Below are 16,437 nucleotides of genomic sequence, written 5' to 3'. Positions count from 1 at the left end.
TATTATGTTTTTTGCTTGTAACGTGAATGATATGTTATTAAAACGTGAATGATACGTTATTAAAACGTGACACCAGAGGGCGCTGCAGAGCAACTGACAGTAGGAAAACTGCTTTTTGACAACACACACACAAAACGCTAAGGAACGTTTTTAACTTACTAGTATGTCCTGTGACATTTTAGAACGATATATCTAATACTGTTCTAATAACATTAAAAAGGTCAGTGTAGATCCAGCCCTGGTCTCTTTAGAAGTAGCAAAAGTGGCAGAAATTCAACAAATCCCTTAAAGAGGGCACGTATTGTGGTGAGACCTGGACAACCGACACCCTGTCTTGTGGGTGGGTATAATTGGTTAGCCACAACATCTAATTGGTAGGTCCCTTGAAGCTGGGTACAATCTGGCCAATGGGATGCAGTCCAAATGGTTTGAGGGACCTATTTATGCCCATGCACGTGACCCAGAGCTTCCTCTTTCGGCTCGTGCATTCAGAACACCCGTCCACCTCTCCCTACTTTTAGGGCTTGTTGCGCTTGACCTTGCTATGCCGTCGTGTCTCATCTATTGTTGGGACAGGGGCATGGCAGGAATTTTCCCCACTTGGCTGATTGGCTGTTGCCATTTGGGTTTCGCCTGCCGCGTAGCAAGTCGTCACAACTTGTAAGGTTGCAGATAGGCTATGGTTCAGGTGACAGGGATGGGAGAACACTCTCGCCATCCCTATGTGAAGGATATTCCGTTAAAGGAATCCGGGGACTCGATGGTTTGGTCAACCCCTGAGAGGGGGTTGCGCCCGTGCCTGAGTCCAGGGGGACATTTGCGTGGAGGAGTTGGCCGTTCCCGGCTTTTCTCTTATCCAGGTGTTCACCCTTGGCTGACCTATGCTGGAACCCTGGGTCAGTGCTAGCTGCATGTCAGGGAGCTAGTTGAACCAGAGCCTATGCAACCAGTCACTTTCTGTAATCAATAAAGTTGTCGCCTAAATTCTGCCAAAAACCAAACCAAAATTTGAGTCATGTGTGAATTTATTTTAGGGGGAAGGTTTCTGGGTCTGAACACGCAAGTACAGAGATAGCTTAGTGGGAGGCCGATAGTTTCACCTGTTGAATTTCTCCCTGCATTGAGCACATTAAAGACACAAGGAGCACTGCCAGAAAGAAAAGCTTCCTTGTTAGTGAGACAAAGTAAAATTCAAAGCTCTCCAGTCCCTAGGAACTTACCTCATGTGTGTTTCTGCGATAGGAGGGTGGTGGGGCAGCCTCCCCACTTCCTAATGCTTCCTCAGGTGAGGAGCCACCTGCCAACAGGAAAATATGTGTATTTATTACTTTTGAATTCCACCCCTTCCCCAAATTCCTCCAAGAAGCTCCAGGCAGCATGCATGAAATTACCCAACTATATGCCCCCAACAACCATATGAAATAAAGTTAAGCTGGGAGATATGGCCTTGTCAAAGGACACCCAGTAAGCTTCAGTTTCTAGATCTTCCTTGTCCAGGTCCACAGCAATGTATCTACTGTCCTGCAGGGTCTCAATAGTTAATCAAGTCTCACTGCACTTTGTTCCCTTTCTTGTGTGGCCCAGGTGAACTTCAGTTGTGTGACAGAAGGTTTTTTTTGTGTGTGTATATCCCTCAACCGGAATCAACTTTGTCCTTAGAATCAGGGTGGCATACTGGAAAGGCCTAGGTTCAAATCTCCACTCAGCCATGTAGTTCTCTGGGTGACTTTGAGGTGGTCATTCTTCTCCCTCAGCCTAACCATCCAGAGCTCCCTGGAGGCAAAATAACAACAACAACAACAACAACAACAACAACAACAACAACAACAACAACAAATTTATTATTTATACCCCGCCCATCTTGCTGGGCTTCCCCAGCCACTCTGGGCAGCTTCCAACAAAATATTAAAATACAGTAATGCATCAAACATTAAAAGCTTCCCTAAACAGGGCTGCCTTCAGATGTCTTCTAAAAGTCTGGTAGTTGTTGTTCTCTTTGACATCTGCTGGAAGGGTGTTCCACAGGGAGGGTGCCACTACTGAGAAGGCCCTCTGCCTGGTTCCCTGTAACTTGGCTTCTCGCAGTGAGGGAACCGCCAGAAGGCCCTCGGCGCTGGACCTCAGTGTTCAGGTAGAACAATGGGGGTGGAGACTCTCCTTCAGAATGGAATAAAATGTGTGAATCTATGGTGCTCACTAGAGGCAAGAGTTTCTAGAGGCCAGGTGGAAGTGGCTGATACATCAAGAATGGCCATTCTAGTTCACAAGTACCAAAAGGTAAAATGTATCCCCAGTGGGAAAGATATAGCTCTGTGGCAGAGCATCTGATTGCATGCAGGAAGTTCCATGAGCCTCAGTATTTCCAGGTAGGCCTGAAAACCTGGAGAGCTGCTGACAGGCAGTGTAGAGACTTAATCTCAGGGTCATGGGTTCAAGTTGCACATTGGGTAAAAGATTCCTGCAGTGCAGGGAGTGGGACTAGATGACCCTTTTGGTCCCTTCCAACTCTACAATTCCACGATTCCACGAAACAGACAGTACTGAGCTAAATGGCAGCTTCCAAATGTTCAATCTCTTCAAAAAGGCAAAGACAGGGACAAAGTAGGGAACAGTTTTTGTGCCCCTGACAGGTACCAGAAAATCAGGACAATTGGTGCAAACCCAGTTTCTCGGAGTTCTCTTGCAATTTTTCACAGCTCCTTCTTTTTATTTCCAGTTCCCCTAATTCAAAGATTTGTCTAGCTGTTGTAAAGCCAACAGAACAGGCGTTTGACCTGAAACTTCAGGATTTTAGCATCATTCTCTGAGTCTCAAAAAAAATGTAAAACCACAGGGTGAGAAGCCAAACTAAAGGCAGCAGATAATTGCATAAAAGCTGCAGTGTTTCTGTTTTAGCCCTATGTCCACCAGGCTGTGAGATATCAGGCACAGACAGGCTCTCTTGTCTGCCCCCAAACAGGCACCACTAGGTTCTGCTTCTATCTCATAAGGTTCCACCTCCTGATCTTCGCGGCGCTATCCAGGCAACCCTGCATTTCAGGACTGGAGACCAAACAGCAGCCTTTGTTTCTGACAATCTCTGCCATACCTTGAGTGGGCAAAAGGAGCCATTGTTTCGGGCTTTCATGCAGAGTAGAGTGTGGGAGGCAAGGAAAAGGGTGCCCCCAACCCCATGGCAGCTCCGACTTACGTATTTTAACATTTAGCACCTTAAAATGATACTACACCAAGAACACAATGCACATCTAAATTATGCAGTTCTCAAAAAAGGGCTCCAAATCAAACTTTGGTGATTTGATGTGTATAAAAGCATGGAAGAGTGTCAGCAATTTAATAATAATAAAATATTTGGCATGCATAGATCACTTTTGAGCTGCGGAGATCCTGATTCATAGCTTACTCTAAACGACATCACCTCTTTATTTATTCACAACTTGGGCAAGTAGCAGAATTATGGATGGCATGCTAAATGACTTTCACCACCAAAAGGCAGTGAAGACCTTATCTTAAATTGATCCCTTATGATAAGTAGGAGCAGCCAGCATTTCCTGCCATGGTCATCCCATTTAGCATAAAGAAATAGCATATATATAATTAATATTTTGAAAATTGGCATATTAACTCCATGTATTTTGCCATTTGCTCAATGAACTGGCATTCCGATTATTAAAACATAGAATAATATGTTGCATGAGCCAAAAATAATACGTTGTGTGAGCTATCAGCTACTAGATGTTGGAAGTAAATGACGGGAAAGGCCATCGTTTCTCCTCATCTTGTTAGTGAGATTCCAAAGCAGCCTTCCTCCACCTGGTGCCCTCCAGGTGTTTGGACTTCCAACTCCCATCAGCCCTCACTGGCAGAGCTAATGGCAAGAGATGAAGGGAGTTGCAGTCTAAAACATTTGGAGAGCACCGGGTTGGGGAAGTCTGCTCCAGTAGCATTAGTCCAGGCCTGTTAGAATAGACTGCTGGGTTCAGTGGATCCTTGGTCTGAAGCAAGGGTCAGCAAACTTTTTCAGCAGGGGGCGGGTCCACTGTCCCTCAGACCTTGTGGGGGGGGGGGGTCGGACTATATTTTGATTTAAAAATATGAACGAATTCCTATGCCCCACAAATAACCCAGAGATGCATTTAAAATAAAAGGACACATTCTACTCATGTAAAAACACGCTGATTCCCAGACCGTCCGCAGGCCGGATTTAGAAGGCAATTGGGCCGGATCCGGCCCCTGGGCCATAGTTTGCCTACCCATGGTCTGAAGCAAAAAAGCAATTACAGTCGTACCTCAGGAGTTGAACGGAATCCGTTCCGGAAGTCCGTTTGACTTCCAAAATGTTCGGCAACCACGGCGCAGCTTCCGATTGGATGCAGGAAGCCTCGGAAGTAGAAGCGGACTTCCGAGGTACGACTGTATTGCATTCCAAAGTCTACCCCTCTACCCCTATTCATTGGACCAAGTGCAGAATCAGATGTCACAGAGCTATATCTTCAAATGTGGGGATGATTTCAAGCAAAAAAGTGTGTTCTCTCTCTCTCTCTCTCTCTCTCTCTCTCTCTCTGTGTGTGTGTGTGTGTGTTTGTGTATAAGAGAGCAAAACAGAGAAATGGCAAAGCCATGAAGAGTTCAACACCTCCATGCACAATTTCTTCACTTTTAATGGCTTTCACATCACTCTTTGGTAGTGACTTGTGTTTCAAGACACAGACCTGCCACCGTCACATTTAGTTCCACACAAAGTTGGGACCAGCTAGTTCCAAGCTTCCCCATAGATCCAGACTATGGTGTCTGCCACAATCACAGAGGAGTTTGCATTGTGGATGGTTCCCATGAGGCAACAACAGGAGCCTCAAACAAGCAAGCCAAGCCACTTGCAAGGGGGGGGGGGAATCAAACAAGAAAACCCCAGTGAGCATCACCACCAGCCACTCTGATCTCTCAAATACCATCCTGATGCCTAATACAGATACCATTCAGGCTCTGAGGTTTAAGCAAAATCAACTTCTCCGAAGGGAAAGTATATTTGAATTTAAGTGCAGCCTCCCCTCCCCAGAACCCTACCTGACTAAGAGTCTGGAACTGGATTTTCATTGTTGTATGTCAACTGCAATGTACAAATAGGCTGTGAATTCCCTACAAAAAACCCCACACTCTTCAGGATACACTACAAATTGTCAGTACCAAATATATCCCTCGCTGTTCAAGAAAGAATGTTGCCCTCTTTGTAAATTGCAAATTGTGATGGTATCTCTACGACAAATTTCCCCCGTTCTGCCCATCACAATGAAGATTCAAACAGAGGAGACTGATAACTCTGTATGTGCAACCCTGGTCTTAGCTGATGGCAAGGTTTAATGCCACAGCCCATTAAACGTAGGATATAAGAACAGATTAAACGTAGGGTATAAGAATACATTACATCGTCCCTGAGTTGGTGCAGAGTGCATTTATTTCAGCATGTCCCCCTGTGGAAAATCTCCACGGATCAGGGGAAACAGCTTCCAGATGAGAGGTTTGGCACTTCCAACATGGGAACAACCGCCTCCATATTCAAGACCAAGAGTGATGGTGCTAATTCCCAGTGCTAGTCCCTTCAAACAATTCTGATTCTTTTCAGAAAGCCCTCACAACCCACCTCCAAAGTTTCTTACACACATGTTCAACTTCTTCCACACAAAAATGCATTTAAAAGGTCATCTCTGGCCATGGTACTGATCCTACCGTTCATAATCGCACACTACCCCCACCAACTTTATCCCACATACCCTAAAAAGCAGGCACAGTCCACTGTCCGGCATCCAAAAGAAAAGAGCTCCTGGAGTTTTGGCTCTATAAACCCCCCTTTTGGCAAGAGAGCAGGACACCTGGGCCCCACCCTCAGATTCCTGTCACAAGTGGTTTTTGTGTTCATAGTAAATTGAAAGCCACTCTAACTTTGCTGACAGTAAATAAAGAGGGCCTTGGGCTCCTATCTAGGTGAGGGGACCAGCCTGGAGGCTTTCAAGAGGTTGAGTTGTAAGAAGTGCTTCATTACCAAGCCATCACAAGCCCTTCAAGCTCACTGCTAAGCCAGGACACTTTATTAATCACCAGGTGAAGTTCCCTGCTGGGTAAGGTCTTGGTATATAAGAGGAGCACAGTTGCAGCAGACAGCACTGAGCAATAAGATAAAGCAAGTAATAGTAAGATGCAGAATAAAATAGAAAGAATAAAAGCAGGCAAATGGGAGAGTATGGTGCAGTAGAATTCAGCACAGCATCTAGGGATGGGTGAATCTATTTCCCCCCATCTTAAATTCAGTTCTTCACATTCCCACATCACTTTGTGATTTTTTTAAAAAAAGTATTCATGAAAATTCACCAGTATTTTAGTGTGCATTTCTCCTAATATGCACATTTTTTGCACACAATCTTCGCTAGTATAAATCATTTTTGCATGTTGTTTTCACTGATATATTCATCTACATGTACACATTGCTGGGCTGGAGAACTGCATGGCAAAATTCAGAGAAGGGCAAGTTTTCAAGGGTGGCTGGGTTTCTGTTCACACATTGCTTTGGTAAATGCCTGTTAGGTATGTTAGCCTTTCAGTGTGAACTGAATTTATCCCCCGTCCCTTATAGGGTTCCTATCTTCTTTAATTGTTACTGTGCTGAAACTGCGTCTGTTCCAAACTTTGGAGATTGCACTGCACAAGCACAGAAATTTGCATACGGGGTGCAGAATTGAGATCCCCAAGAACCTCAGCTTTCTTGCCTTCCATCTGCAAGTCTCTGGTCCTTAAAATGACAAAGTATGGCTTGAAAGTGCCTGGATGATGTCTAGCAACTTCTCGGAAAGCTCAGTTGTGGGGAGGGAACTGAGCAGGACTTCGGGGGGGGGGGTTAGGCTTCACTCAGGTGTGTAGCAAGAAATGTTGTGGCAAGAAATGTTGTGGCACTAAGGCTGTGTGTGTGTGTGTGTGTGTGTGTGTGTGTGTAAATAATTGCATAGCAGCTAGAATCAAATTATAGACAACAATTAAAATTCAATAATATTTAATCTTACAAAAGTTAGAAACAAGTGCCTGGCATTTACCAGTCATTGAGTGCCTTTGGAGGAGAAGTAGGGGAACTTGCGCTGAGCAAGCTGAAATCCTTGTGTGAGTGGATGGATACCACCTACTGCCTTAAACACATCCAACCATCATCTTTTGCTGCCCCCTGTGTCTGGTCTGGAGCTCCTTTCCAAACCACTACCTCCCTCCCATTTCAAATCCTGCCTCAGAACTCCTTAGATCTTTGATTTATCCCCCTTAGTCTTCATCCTGAACTGAAACTTCACTTTGTGTAACTGCGTTTGGACATATCTATTACGTCCACCATCCCTCCACCATCCTTATTTCCATTGTTCAAAATGAATTTCTCAGACGGCTGCACTTTGGGTCATGTTCACTCTGCAAACCTCCATTTGCACACTGATGGTGCTAAAAAAAATTATGAAGTTGAGAATGATGGAGTCAGGCAACTGCCTATACTGAAACAGTGTTGAAAGGTTCTTCATATCGCTCACATTCATCCGTTCTCTCTCACACGCATACACACCAATAACCCAAAGAGCTGCTTTTAACCAACTGTAAACAGAAACAGCTCGCACTCAATGGCTTCTGTCTTCATTTCAAACAAAATCTTTATTTATCATCAATAGCAGAAGCATTCAAGGAGAAGCTGAAAGCAAACATCCTTGTGGGTTACTGATTGCCTGATAAGGAGAAAAAACTCACAGAGCAAAATGTAAGGTGGCTGCTGTCTGGTATGGACCAGCTTCCACAGGACGAGAAGCAGAGGTCATAGTCCCAGTCATAAAGCATCTCAGATAACCTTTAGCCCAGATTGGCTCCCAGCCCAGCCTTCTGATTGGCTGGAGAGTGGTCCTATATCACATAAGGGCAACCCGCACACCATAATGTGGCCCTTGGCTGACTTCCATGTGGCCCACAGTTCCCTTCCCCTGGTCTTTGGCACTGATCACTGATCAACACTTGATCAAAAATTGGTGTGTACACTCCTCAGCTATTCCTTGCACCAATGAGATAGCCGATGGGGGAGGCAGGGGGTGGGATTACTGCAACACCACTGTTCACCTTTCCTCAGGTGATTGGTGCTGGACGCATCCAAGGACTGCAGTGATTGGCTTGCTCCTCAGCTGTTCCCAGTGCCAATCAGCTAGGCCTATTTGCCTCTCCAAGGTACAGAAAGCCTCAGTCTTAAACATTTTTGTTTAAAAAGATTTTTATTAAAATTTTAAAGGTTACATAAGTAATAAAAAAATAACAACAGAAAAACACCCAATTAAACCAAAAAAGAAAGCAAAACATAAAAACAAGTCACATCAAAGAAAAAAGATAAAAAATGGAAAACAGACAAGAAACAAACAAACAAAAAAGATGCATAGAATCAAGAAAAAAAAGAACAAATCAAACCTTTACATGACTTTCTTTCTTTAACTTATTTCCTTGACCTCCTCACACCTCCCCTCTTTGTATTCTAGTTCAGTTAGATATTTCAGCAAATCCTTCATCTTTGTTTTTATCCTAATAATTTATCTTAATATACTGTAATTTAACATTCTCTTCTTTCACCAATTAATCATCCATTTTTACTTTATTTAATCTTATTTCTCATTGAAACTAATATATTGAACTTAATCTCTTAAGACATTTCCCCTAGGGTCATAAAAATTTCATTCCACGATTTTTCCATTTCTCATTATTATTATTATTTTTTAATCTCCATATATACACTTTAAATTCCCAATTTCTTTCCACCGTCTCCCCTCCCCGGTCCTGGCCCCTGCCGTCAGTTCCATCAACCTCCCTGCGTCCATCAACCTGGAGATCTGATATCCGAGGCTCTTAACTCTTCTTCATTTCACTTCTACCGATCTTCTTGATAATCTTTGGTGCTAAAAAGCAGATCTCGGGGGGGCTCCAACCCAACGATGCTTATATTCCTTCTTGACAAGTCTGCCAGGTTTCCATAATTAAAGCTAGGGCCCATAAAGTATTCCAAACCTTGTTTCACAATTCTTCCAAGTCCAAAGGCCCCCGAAGCTCCAATCTCCTCCTGGCTCAAATTCATATTCCAAAAGTCATTTGATCCCTGCATAAAGGGATCTCTCCACTTTTCCTTTTCCAGATCAGGCCAGGCACCCATCTTCAAAAACTGGCTTCTCCTAATTACAGTCATATCAGGCCTCAAGTTGTAATCCTCCATTTGCCTCTTTAGGGTTAAGGCTCCCCCATGTTTTGCTTTATATTCAACAACAGCAACTTTCTCCTTCTCTAATTCATCAATTTGTTCAATTAAGAAAGATTATTGTGCCAGGTTCTTGTCAACTTCTATGCTGATGCCCACTTTTATTCCCAAGATATCAATATTAGTAGCCATGACATCTATCTGTTTATGCAGCTTTCCCAGCAGATAGATTGTCCTATTCAGAACAGATGCTACTTCTTCCTTTGACGACAGTCTTAAGATGTTCAAGGTCAGAACTAGTTCCTCACAGTCTTTATCTTAAGACCAATTTCCCAGCTGCACGCTTGTAACAATGTCCCAAAACTCCCTCTAGAGAGCCTCAGTCTTAAACATTTTGCCACTGACCTTGAGAGGGCATGATTCTGAGCAGAGACACAAGAGAACAGGGAGGAGTGTTTAGCTGCATAGGTCTGTAGATCTTTATCCAGTGGGCAAACCTACACCATATTGCCCTGCTCTTCCCCTTGTGGGATTCCTGATGTTTTTCAGTTATTTCCCCCATATACATACTTCTGTAACTGTGGGGAAAGGAAGTCAGGAGGTGGGGTGTCACCATTTGGATTAGAAAAGTGGCTAGTGGTGAAAATGTTAAATATCTTTCGCTAACGTTCCTTCATTCTCCCAATGCCACTGTTTTTGTAAAAAAAACAAAAAGCACCCATCACGGCTTTCTTTCACATCTTCGCATGTGATGTTTAATTTCTCTCTCTCTCTCTCTCTCTATATATATATGCAAGTTTCTAGCTGTCACAGCTGCAAAGATAGGTTTCAAATCATATTGGCAATGCCTGCAGAAATAACAGAAGCCAGAAGGGAACTTAAAGGTAATTCTGTAACGTGCATAGGTCTGCACTCATTTCCATAAATTATTTTCATGGTGCACTCAGACTGCAGAATTCTTTTAAAACTTTGGTGTGGATTTTTGACTGTTTTTTTTCTTCAAAGCGTTCTTTACAATTATCTGTGAGGCTGAGATGATTTCTCTGCTAATTACCCAGGAATTTTGCACTCTTCCCCCTCACAATTCATTTCTGAAGATGCCACCTTAATTGTTTTGGACAGTTATACCAAACCTTTAGAGTCTTCAAAGCACTTCCCATACAATCCTTATGCTTAATTTTAATTGATTTTATGATGTATGTCATATCCATATTGCTCACTGCTTAGATTGAAGCTACAGTATTCAACTACACAGTATGTATGAAGAAGATAAGAATGACCTGCTGGGAAACTTTTAGCATGGCAATTGAAGAAGAGACAGAAATTGAACACAGTCACAAGCTTGGAGGTGGATGGAAATAACATTTTTAAACCAAATGAGATCGGCAACTGTTTTCAGAGCTATTTCAGAAGATTATATGCTCAAGGGCCGGAAAACGAAGGAGATATAGAAGACTTTCTTAAGAAACATGGATTACAAAAAATTTCGCAACAAAGTATGTTGGTTCTAAATGAGAAAATAACAGATCAAGAAATAGAGGGTGCCATTCAAAGTATGCAACTAGGGAAATCTCCAGGACCAGACGGACTAACCTCCAGATACTATAAAACATTGAAGGAATGGTTAATACAGCCGCTTAAGGAGGTTTGTAATGAAATATTAGAGGGGGAAAAGGCACCTGAATCGTGGAAAGAAGCTTTTATTACACTTATACCAAAGACTGAAACTGAAAAAAATCAGATCAAGAACTATCGCCCTATATCGTTACTTAATGTGGATTACAAAATATTTGCTGACATTTTAGCAAAAAGACTGAAGAAGGTGTTGGTGGAGGAGATTCATAAGGATCTTTTTTTTATTTTTTTATTTTTATTTTTTAATAATTTTTTTTATTAATTTCCAAATTTTTAACAAACACAAAAAACAACATAAAAACAAACACAAAAAATCATGTTTTCTTTACCTTATTTCCATAAACCTCTTTTCCCGGACTTCCCCATACCTTCCCCTTTTTGCATCCTTTATTTTAAACAATTATTCAGCAACCCTTCTTAGCCAATTAAATATAAATTCATTCTCCTTTTCAATTTCACCCTAAATTGAACACAATTTACCGCTGCAATTCTACGTCTTCCTTTCCCTCAGCATTTTAGCACTCCTCAATTTTATAGTAACTCTTAAGATATATCTTAAACTTCTTCCAATCTTCTTCCACAGTCTCTTTCTCTTGGTCGCGGATTCTGCCGGTCATTTCTGCCAGTCCCATGAAGTCAATCACTTTCGCCTGCCATTCCTCCAGCGTGGGTAGCTCTTGTGTCTTCCAATACTTTGCTAGGAGAATCCTTGCTGCTGTAGTAGCTTACATAAAAAAAGTCTTATCCTTCCTTGACACCAATTGGCCGACCATGCCCAAGAGAAATGCCTCCGGTTTCTTATGAAAAGTACATTTAAGTACCTTCTTAATTTCATTATAAATCATTTCCCAAAAGGCTTTAATCTTCGGGCAGGTCCACCAAAGGTGGAAGAAGGTACCTTCAGTCTCTTTACATTTCCAACATTTGTTATTGGGCAAATGATAAATCTTCGCAAGCTTGACTGGGGTCATGTACCACCTGTAAATCATTTTCATAATGTTTTCTCGTAGGGCATTACTTGCCGTGAATTTAATATCTGTGGTCCATAACTGCTCCCAGTCAGCAAACATAATGTCATGACCTATGTCCTGTGCCCATTTAACTATAGCTGGCTTCACTGTCTCATCTATTGTATTCCACTTCAACAGCAAGTTATACATTCTTGATAAATTCTTAGTATTGGGTTCTAACAGTTCTGTTTCTAATTTCGATTTCTCCACCTGGAAACCAATTTTCCTGTCTTGTTTGTAGGCCTCCATTATTTGAAAATAATGGAGCCAATCTCGTACCTTGGACTTTATTTTCTCGTAACTTTGTAGTTTAAGTTCACCACCCTCTTGTTCTAAAATTTCAGAATATTTCGGCCAATTAGTTCTCATATTGAGTTTCTTTACCTCCTTGGCCTCCATTGGCGAAAGCCACCTGGGAGTTTTATTTTCCAATAAGTCTTTATACCGAATCCAAACATTGTATAGTGCTTTCCTAACAATGTGGTTTTTAAAACCCTTATACACTTTAACCTTGTCATACCAAATATATGCATGCCAACCGAAGTTATTGTCAAATCCTTCCAAATCTAGAATGTCTGCATTTTCAAGAAGTAGCCAATCTTTTAACCAGCAGAAAGCTGCCGATTCATAGTACAGTCTTAAGTCCGGCAGGGCAAACCCCCCTCTTTCATAAGGATCAGGCAGGCTTTCTCCCAGGAAGATATTTATCAGACAATGTAAGGAACATAATTGACATTATGGAACTGCTGACTGTAAATATTAACACAAAGGCAGTTTTAATTTTTGTGGACGCGGAGAAAGCCTTTGATAATATTTCTTGGAACTTTATGAAGAAGAATCTCCACGGGATGGGGGTAGGCCAAAGGTTTGAAAATGGTATAGGTGCAATATATTCTGAACAAAAGGCAAAGTTAATTGTAAATAATGTGGTTACTGATGAACTTTCTATAGAAAAAGGGACACGGCAGGGGTGCCCAATATCCCCATTACTTTTTATATCAGTCCTGGAGGTTTTGTTGAATATGATCAGGGGGGACCAGCTGGTAAAAGGAGTTCAGGTCGGAGCCAAACATTATAAATTGAAGGCATTTGCAGATGATTTAGTATTGACTTTACAAGAGCCAGATACTAGTACAAAAAGAGTCTTAGAGTTAATCCAAGTATTTGGTCAGGTGGCAGGATTTAAGCTGAACAAACAAAAAACTAAAGTTTTGGGAAAAAATCTAACAAATGTTGAAAGAGAGAGTTTTCAAAATGAAACTGGGTTAATGGTGGCAAAGAAAGTAAAATATTTGGGGATTAACATGACATCTAAGAATGTGAACTTATTTAAAGACAATTATGACAAATGTTGGACAGAGGTAAAGAAAGATCTAGAAATATGGTCGAACTTGAAGCTTTCCTTGTTAGGCCGAATCGCAGTGATTAAAATGAATGTATTGCCTAGAATGTTATTTTTGTTTCAGACATTACAAATTGTGGATAAACTAGATTGTTTCAAGAAGTGGCAGAAAGATATATCTAAATTTGTCTGGCAGGGCAAAAAGCCCAGAATAAAATTTAAGATACTTACTGATGTAAAAGAAAGAGGGGGGGTTGCCCTGCCGGACTTAAGACTGTACTATGAATCGGCAGCTTTCTGCTGGTTGAAAGATTGGCTACTTCTTGAGAACGCAGACATTCTGGACTTGGAAGGATTCGACAATAGGTTTGGTTGGCATGCATATATATGGTATGACAAGGTCAAAGTTCACAAGGGTTTCAAAAACCATATTGTTAGGAAAGCATTATACAATGTGTGGATTCGATATAAGTGGCAAATTCAAATTACAGAGTTTTGAGAAAATAAAGTCCAAGGTACGAGACTGGCTCCATTATTATCAAATAATGGAGACCTTTAAACAAGACAGGAAAATTGGCTTCCAGGTGGAGAAATCGAAATTAGAAACAGAATTGTTAGAACCCAATACTAAGAATTTATCAAGAATGTATAATCTGCTGCTGAGGTGGAATACAATAGATGAGACAGTTAAGTCAGCTATGATTAAATGGGCACAGGACATAGGTCATGACATTATGTTTGCTGACTGGGAATAGTTATGGACCACCAGTATTAAATTTACGGCATGTAATGCCCTAAGAGAAAATATTATGAAAATGATTTACAGGTGGTACATGACCCCAGTCAAGCTTGCGAAGATTTATCATCTGCCCAATAATAAATGTTGGAAATGTAATGAGACTGAAGGCACCTTCTTTCACCTTTGGTGGACCTGCCCAAAGATTAAAGCCTTTTGGGAAATGATTTATAATGAAATTAAGAAGGTACTTAAATGTACTTTTCATAAGAAACCGGAGGCATTTCTCTTGGGCATGGTCGGCCAATTGGTGTCAAGGAAGGATAAGACTTTTTTTATGTAAGCTACTACAGCAGCAAGGATTCTTCTAGCAAAGTATTGGAAGACACAAGAATTACCCACACTGGAAGAATGGCAGACGAAAGTGATTGACTTTATGGGACTGGCAGAAATGACTGGCAGAATCCGTGACCAAGAGAAAGAGACGGTGGAGGAAGATTGGAAGAAGTTTAAAGTATATCTTAAGAACTGTTATGAAACTGAGGAGTGCTAAAATGTCAAGGGGAAGGAAGATGCAGAATTACAGCTGAAACTGTTTGATGATTTAAGGGGAAATTGAGAAAGATAATAAATTTAAATTTAATTGGTAAAAAGGGTTGCTGAAAAACTGTGAAATAAGAATGCAAAAAGGGTGAGGTATGGGGAAGACCGAGAAAGGAAGTTCATGAAAATGAGGTTAAGAAAGTATATTTGTGTGTTTGTTTGTATTTGTTGATGTTCTTATGTTGTTGTTGTTTTGTTTTAAAATTGGAAAATTAATAAAAATTATTAAAAAAAAAAAAAGAAGGACCTGCTGGATCAGGCCAATGAGCCATTTAGTTCGGCATCCTGTTCTCACAGTGGCCAACCAAATCCCTGTGGGAAACCGGCAAGCACAAGAGCTCTCTCCCCTCCTGTGGTTCCCAGTAACTGGTATTCAGAAGTGTTACTGTGAAGTAAATTAGTATTATTCCCCCCATAGCGCAGATAGGAAACTGAGACCAAAGTCATACATCTTCCCCCAAAGAATCCTGGGAACTGTAGTTTGTTAAGGGTACTGGGATTTGTAGTTCCCAGGGTTCTTTGGGGGAAGCCATGTGCTTTCTTTTTTCTTTTTAAATTTTTATTAGTTTTTAACATATCATTTTCAACAGTCATTTAACATAATTTCATATCTTATACAATTTTTGGACTTCCATCAATCACATCTGAAAATTTTCCAGTCTTTTTCATTTAATTTGCATTTCTTAATTTCACTATTACTTTTAATTATCTTAACTAACAACTCTCTTCATAACCTTCCTTGCAATAGATCTGTGAGGGGTGATCTACAGTTCCCAGGGTTCTTTGGGGGAAGCCACATGCTTTCAATATATGGTACAGGTGTTACACAATGTTAGCTTGCCTAAGGTCACTTAGTATGAGTTAGTTCATGGCAGAGGCAGAATTTTTTAATTTTTATTTTTTAAAGGGAAAACCTTGTTTTGCAGCTCAATCTTTTAGCCGCTACACAACATCATCACTGCACTGAAAATGCCACTGCAATGGCACTCACTTGGTCCATTGTCCTCACAGCTCTGAAAGTGTCCTGCCTTCCCTGAGGGGGATACCCTTTCCATCCTCCTTCTCCTACTCAGGTGATACGCTCTCCGGCGGTGACCAGGCCAGAAGGAACGACAGAAAGAGACACACACCATAAAGAGACGCTGGCAAGCGCTGACTTGGTGATCTGAAAGTACAGAAATGGGGGTGGAGGTGGGAGGACAACATGGGCCCCTGTTCCTTGACTAGGGTTTGTTCCTCCACTGTCACAGCCAGGTAACACTCTGAAATGCTTTGGCGTGAACTAAGGGGATGCAGACCCTGCAGGGTATGGGCAAAGTGTCATTAAGTCACGTTGAAGGTGATTACGAGGTTCATAATCTGGTTGCTTTCCTACAAAACTTCTTTTAACATCATGCCTAGGTTGGAGAGTGCCTGCCTTTGGAGCTGACCTGATTGCCTTCTTGAGGAAGGGGTAAAGAGCTGTGCAGGGCAGCAATGAACTCTTACTCTAAATTTAGAAATGTCTGAAAGGAGCCAGTACACAAACTGCTCAGCTCAGTCCCCTAGAGAACACAGGTTACATCCATACCATACATTTAGCACCCTTAAGGAATCCTGGGAACTGCAGTTGGTTAAGGGCGCTAGGAATTGTAGCCCCGTGAGGGTTAAACTACAGGCCCCCAATTCTTTGGGGGAAGCCAGTTGCTTCATAGAATCATACAGTTGTAGATCATCTAGTCCAACTCCCTCCAATGCAGGAATAGGCAGCTGTCCCATACGGGGATTGAACCTGCAACCTTGGTGTTATCCGCAGCATGCTCTAACCAACTGAGCTATCCAGGCTGACAATGTGCTTGAAACGTATGATGAGGATGTGACTCTGGGAGGAGGAGAA

General features: G+C 41.7%; 1 protein-coding gene across 2 annotated transcripts in view; it reads right to left on the bottom strand.

The window, feature by feature from the left end:
* SLC4A1 (solute carrier family 4 member 1 (Diego blood group)) overlaps nt 1-16,437 on the bottom strand; it is a 51,176-nt gene that overhangs the window by 25,036 nt on the left and 9,703 nt on the right. Inside the window, exons 1-2 of one of the 2 annotated variants that reach the window (XM_079948681.1) lie at nt 15,553-15,707; nt 1,221-1,297 (exon numbers count right to left, since the gene is read on the bottom strand). In XM_079948681.1, the coding sequence (XP_079804807.1) occupies nt 1,221-1,297; nt 15,553-15,694 (219 nt within the window). In that variant the 5' untranslated portion in view covers nt 15,695-15,707. Of the gene's footprint in view, nt 1-1,220; nt 1,298-15,552; nt 15,708-16,437 lie in introns of those variants that run through there. The other variant, XM_079948682.1, reaches the window with a different exon arrangement.

This window comes from Podarcis cretensis (assembly GCF_951804945.1).
Source record: "Podarcis cretensis genome assembly, chromosome: 13".
Taxonomy (NCBI): Eukaryota; Metazoa; Chordata; class Lepidosauria; order Squamata; family Lacertidae; genus Podarcis; species Podarcis cretensis.
Note: the sequence above shows the minus strand (reverse complement) of the source record. Positions and strands in the feature narration are given on the sequence as shown.